The sequence below is a fragment of the Gossypium hirsutum genome, chromosome D01 (genome assembly GCF_007990345.1).
Source record: "Gossypium hirsutum isolate 1008001.06 chromosome D01, Gossypium_hirsutum_v2.1, whole genome shotgun sequence".
Lineage (NCBI taxonomy): Eukaryota > Viridiplantae > Streptophyta > Magnoliopsida > Malvales > Malvaceae > Gossypium > Gossypium hirsutum.
Window position 1 is genome coordinate 862850 of NC_053437.1, and position 2676 is coordinate 865525.

A 2676-nucleotide genomic window follows, 5' to 3' on the forward strand; every position below is an offset into this window, starting at 1 on the left:
ACTAATTTATCACCAAAACTAAACAATCCTTCAGTCCATTGGCCTCGTTCTATAGTCCGTTCTAGTGCATGAATTCCTATTAGACAGCATGTTTATAAAACATAAAGTACTATAAGAAAGGAATGTGAAAGTTTCCCCATTTCATCTGATATGTGATCCACTGAAAAACACCTAATCCAAGTTATTAACTTGTAACTGATTTGATAGTGAGCCACACAAAAAGAAAATCAAAGACCTCTGTTTTTCGTGTTCGTCAAACGATCCATAATGGATACCATGCTTTAGATGTCTATAATGTAACATAATTATAAACAAAGTAACTCATGCTCGAGACATTGCCCTGATGCACAATATTAGTGCTAGACCGTGAGATTGTTAACTCTCTAGGTATGGCAGCTCGAACAAACCAAGCATAACAATAGCAGCGTACTCAGAAGTCAGAACTGTAAATTCAATAGGCACAGAGTATAGAAACAAATGGAAATTGTATGCAGTGCTCAAAAGTACATCAATCATACAATATAATGATAACCAAAAAGAGCATGCCTCAAATGAGGGGACTCATATAGTATAAGCTAGTAAAGATTACAAAACAATGTATCAAGAAAAACAATTTAATCAATCCAAACTGATTCAATATAAACCCACACATCTTAAACAATCAGAAATCCACAAGCATCGAATTTGAGACCTTAAGAATCAACACAATTTTAAGGATGATAACTAAACTAATAGTAGTAAAATTGAATTTCCACAAGTGTGAATTTTCCTACACAAAGATACCAGAAGCTTAAAACACTATGCACATCCATTACCTGAAAAAGCAAAACCATGAAATCACTTGGAAACCAATAGGATTTCGGGCTTCTTAGCCTTGCTAGGAGTGTTAGCATTCGAAGAAGCGTTTGTTGTCACCGTAGCAGCCGTTGTTGCAGCTGCTCTTGCATTCTTATCAAGCCTTATCAGACTCTGCAATGCCAAGATCGCTTGGGGTGCCAAATCATGAGATGCCCTCGCGTATAAACACCTAACCGCGACCGAGGCGGAGTCCTTCACATCTTGTGAATTTAAAGGACCAAACAAACAATGCCCTAAAATTGTCACTACCGGCCTCAAAAGTTCCCAAGGTAACGGGATCCTCACACCCTTTGTCTCCAAATTCTCTTCATTAATTCCCAAAGTGTTCATCTCCACCACCACCACTTCCTTAATCACATCATCCTCATAGTCCACTTCATCTCCGTCGCCGCTTCTTGTTCCGTTGCTAAACCCTGAATCCTCCCTTAAAAGGCGAATGTGACCAATACCGTTTACGTTGCCGTTTTCATGGTGGTTATCTTCATCTCTGTCAAGCTTTGTTCTACAAGGACAATCTTGCCCCGCCCAAGCGGCGGCGAATTTGCAGAAATCCAGTTTAGACCAAGCCGGCATTTGAGAAACTTGTTTGTAATAGCAATCAAGTGCAGTTCCAACGATGATGGCTCGCTTAGTTGACTTAACGGCTAAGTGTGGCTCCAGTGGAGGTGATAAAACGCCGACGGATTGTCTAGATCTGTCATCAACAGGCTTGTTACGAGGAGCGTGGTAAAGAGAAGGTTGAGATAGGTCGGGAATTTGAACGAGAAGTGGTTTCCCGGCACGAGATTTCGCTTCGGAAGAGTAAACAGCGAGGAGAACGGCTTCGAATCCGGCAAGCGACGGCAGAGAAGAAGAATCCGATGAGTGGACACGGGAAAGGTAGATGCCGGAAAGAAGAGGTAGAAAAGAGAGGACGAGAAGGCGGAGATGAGGATCGGACGATTGGAAAGTTTCGTAAAGCCATTGGCAGAGACGGTCGGAGCCAGAGCCGGATTTAGGAGAAGAAAGGGCGGAGGAAATCAAAGAGTAAGCGAAGGGCGACGAGAGTAGGGAGACAGCGGGACGGTCAGAATCAGCCAAGGAAGAAACGGCGACTCCACCGGAAGGGAGGAGAGCGGCGAGGGAAAGGATGCGGGAACGTTGTTTGGAGACGGATTCCCACCATGAATGCATCGGATCGTTGTCGGTGGCGGAGGAAGGAGGAGGTTGGTGGTGAGCAGCGGCGGAGGAAGTGGAGGAGGTGGAAGAAGAGGCAGAGTTTGTGGAAGGGTTACGGTGGAAGTCCATGGCGGAGATGACGGTGGTTTGACTTGAAAGAGATTCGGGGGGATTTGGGTGTTCCGAAACCCGGTAAAATCGGGTCTCGCCTTTGCTTAGTTCCTATGGACTATGAAGCTGACTTTCAAAATTATTTTCTCCTAATTTTCTCTATTTATTCTTTAAAATAAAATTTTCCGTTTTAAATAAAAGCGTTAAATATGGGCAAAAGGGTAGTTAAGTATCTTTATTCAATGTTTTTTTTGGTTAAAATTTTGCATAAATTTTGGTACTTCTTTTTTTTTTAATTTAAAATTTTTATATTTATTTATAAGAATTTAATCTCTTTATTTTTCAGATTTCAACATTTAGGTCAAATTGTTAATAATGTTAAGATTATTTTTTTAAATTCAACTTCATTACAATATTTTTTTTTCAATTATATTATTTTTTTATTATTTTAAAATGCCACACCAAACCTTTTAATAGTGTTAGCAATTGATCTGAATTTTAAAATATAAAAAATAGAGTGACTAAATTCCAAATTCGTGAAGAGTTTAA

At 40.3% G+C, this 2676-nt stretch overlaps 1 protein-coding gene across 1 annotated transcript; it reads right to left on the reverse strand.

Annotated features, from left to right (window-relative positions):
- Positions 1-528: 528 nt before the first annotated feature.
- On the reverse strand, positions 529-2314 carry LOC107928923 (uncharacterized). Its single transcript, XM_016860221.2, has one exon. The coding sequence runs from the start codon at positions 2143-2145 to the stop codon at positions 838-840; it is 1308 nt and encodes a 435-aa protein (XP_016715710.2). The 5' UTR covers positions 2146-2314; the 3' UTR covers positions 529-837.
- Positions 2315-2676: the final 362 nt, after the last annotated feature.

Coding starts and splice junctions, on each gene's coding strand:
- LOC107928923 (XM_016860221.2), bottom strand. CDS start 2,145: ATGGACTTCCACCGTAACCCTTCCACAAACTCTGCCTCTTCTTCCACC.